At 37.6% G+C, this 2,446-nt stretch overlaps 1 protein-coding gene across 2 annotated transcripts in view; it reads right to left on the reverse strand.

Annotated features, from left to right (window-relative positions):
* Nmd3 (NMD3 ribosome export adaptor) overlaps window positions 1-2,446 on the reverse strand; it is a 34,052-nt gene that overhangs the window by 31,240 nt on the left and 366 nt on the right. For both annotated transcript variants that reach the window (XM_010623186.3, XM_010623187.3), the window contains exons 2-3: window positions 2,111-2,166; window positions 455-589 (exon numbers count right to left, since the gene is read on the reverse strand). In XM_010623186.3, the coding sequence (XP_010621488.1) occupies window positions 455-589; window positions 2,111-2,154 (179 nt within the window). In that variant the 5' untranslated portion in view covers window positions 2,155-2,166. The remainder of the gene's footprint in view (window positions 1-454; window positions 590-2,110; window positions 2,167-2,446) is intronic.

Here is a 2,446-nt window from a genome sequence, read left to right on the forward strand (position 1 = left end):
AAAAAAAAAAAAAAAAAAAAAAAACAAACAAAAAAACCAAGTTACTTAAAACATAAGGTGCTTTTCATATCAAACAGCTTTTAATAACTGATTAAAAAATTCATGGTAATAACATGAACATGTCCTTCATAAATTGTTCTCATCTACACTTATAAACATCAATTCCTATTTTCCAGTTATATAAATCAAATCAAACCTATGAAATCCTTTAACAAAGAAGGAACTGATTCAAATACTTTTACACCATCTTTACCATATTAGTGGGCAAACTAGAAAAGCGTAATGGTCTATATTTACAAATTCTAAAATCTTTGGCAATACCAACACAAATAAAATTTTAATCTCTATTGCATAAACCTCATTCTATGCATCTTGCTATAATCTCAGCATATCCCAGCGATTCTCTTTATATAAATCACAACTTTTAGTAGGGTGAAACAGTAATGCACTGTACCTTTGACACTGCTTGCAGAAAGAAATCGACACTTGTTTTGGAATACCTTGGCTGATGTCTACTTTACTTCGCAAACAGGACACACAAATATTGGCAGGATTTGGACTAATTGGGACACCACACTCACAGCACAAGCTTGAATAAACAAAGGATAACTTTTTAAAATCATATTTTATAAACATATTAGTTAAATAAACTATCAGCCTGGAATGTAGCTCAGTGGCACTGCCTGGCAAGCTCCCCGTACCCTTGTACTGCGAAAAACAAAAACAAAAACAAACAAACAAAATCCAAGGGCGAGGGGATTTAGTTCAGTGGTTCCACCGCCTGCCTGCCTCGCAAGTGCAAGGTCTAGAGTTTGATTTCCTGTACTGGGGAGGGTGGGGGATCAAGTAAACAAAAGCCTTCAAGTTAGCTTATAATATTTCTGGCAAAAAAAAAAGACATACAGCCAGGCCAGGTGGCCCACACCTGTAATCCTAGCACTCAGGAGGCTGAGACAGGATGGAGGCCAGAGTGGGCCACACAGTTCAAGGCCAGCCTGAACTACATACGCAGCAAGGACCCGTCTCAGAAAACAAAACAAAACAAAAAACATAGAAACAATATTCCAAGATGCAGAAGATAAACTGGGTATAGTACAGAACAAAGAGAGACCCCAGCTAAGACAGGAAGATCTCAACTTTAAACCCAGCTCTGGAAATTTAGCAAGAGCCTGCCTCAAAATGAAAAGTCTAAAAAAAAAAAAAAAAAAAAAAGGAGTGAGGGTTAGAGATGTAGCTCGGCGTGAAGTCCTTGGGTTCAATCTTCAGAGCAACAACAACAAAAAATCTGCCTCATCTACTTGATCTCCCATTTCTTCTGATCACTATGTCCAGTGTTGCTCTTATAACTTAGTTCATTTACTCAGGACCTAGAGATGATGTTATAGCTTAATGAATGAGTTAAGAGCAGAAGGAAAAAAAAATAGATTACTTCTTCGACAAACATGCCTTAAAAGTTTTATCTATGGAAAATTTGTAAGAGATTATCTAAGTCATTTGCAGTAGTAATTAGACAGTAACATACTACCTATAAAGGCGATTTTTAAAAAAAGAAAAAAAGAAATGCACAGGGATTGACAAAATATAAGCGTTTACCCAGAGCAGAGTACTTTTAAAAGGAGAGGAAGTATATCTATGTCTAATGACTCAGTGTATATAATGGCAGTATCACAATTATAGATGCATTGGGAGGAGAAAAAGGTGGAAAACTACTAATAAAGACCAATGTTGTCCAAAAGAAAAGTCTAGCAATTTTCTAATGGTAGCCACTAGCCTTAGGTAATGACTAAGCATTTGAAATGAAGCTAGTATGACAGAGCAACAGTATTTAATTTTATAATAATTTAAATAGCCACATTTGGCTAATGGGAACATACTGGACAGTGTCAATCTACAAGAATGCACACGCTAAATATTTTAACCTTCTTAAAGTACTGTATTTATAGAACAAACTTTACAACTAAAACTGAATTCGATTTTCTACGGAAATAACTCATTTTAGTGCCACTTCCTTCAAAAGACTCCTCCCAAGTCTTTTCCAGTTAAGTTTGAGTTTCCCAGATTCAATTTAAAATCTTAAAATTTAAAAAGCTCGGTAAGGGCTGCTACTCACATGTGTCCAGGGCTGTGGGTGGTGGAGTCTGTCATATACTCCATTGTTCTGTAAACCTTGATTTAGGAAAAAAGTACCAAAAAATGGTGGATTTAATTCATTTGTCTATAGTCTCCTCTTCATAAAACTGGTCTTTATAAAACTAATCATCCTTCTGCCTCTGCACAAAGAAAAAGGGCTGCGTGTGAAGCAGGAAAGGCGGAAAACCAGATAGGCCTGGTAGCTAGAGAATTAAGCTTTCGGGCTCGGGACCAGGCAGGAAGACCCCGGGCCGCCTCAGCCGCGGACCTCAGGGGTAGCCTGGAGCCGGCCGAGCTCAGCGCAGCCCGGGCCCCC

This window comes from Fukomys damarensis, unplaced genomic scaffold, assembly GCF_012274545.1.
Source record: "Fukomys damarensis isolate Sample0158 unplaced genomic scaffold, DMR_v1.0_HiC HiC_scaffold_37, whole genome shotgun sequence".
In the NCBI taxonomy this organism is placed as follows: Eukaryota; Metazoa; Chordata; class Mammalia; order Rodentia; family Bathyergidae; genus Fukomys; species Fukomys damarensis.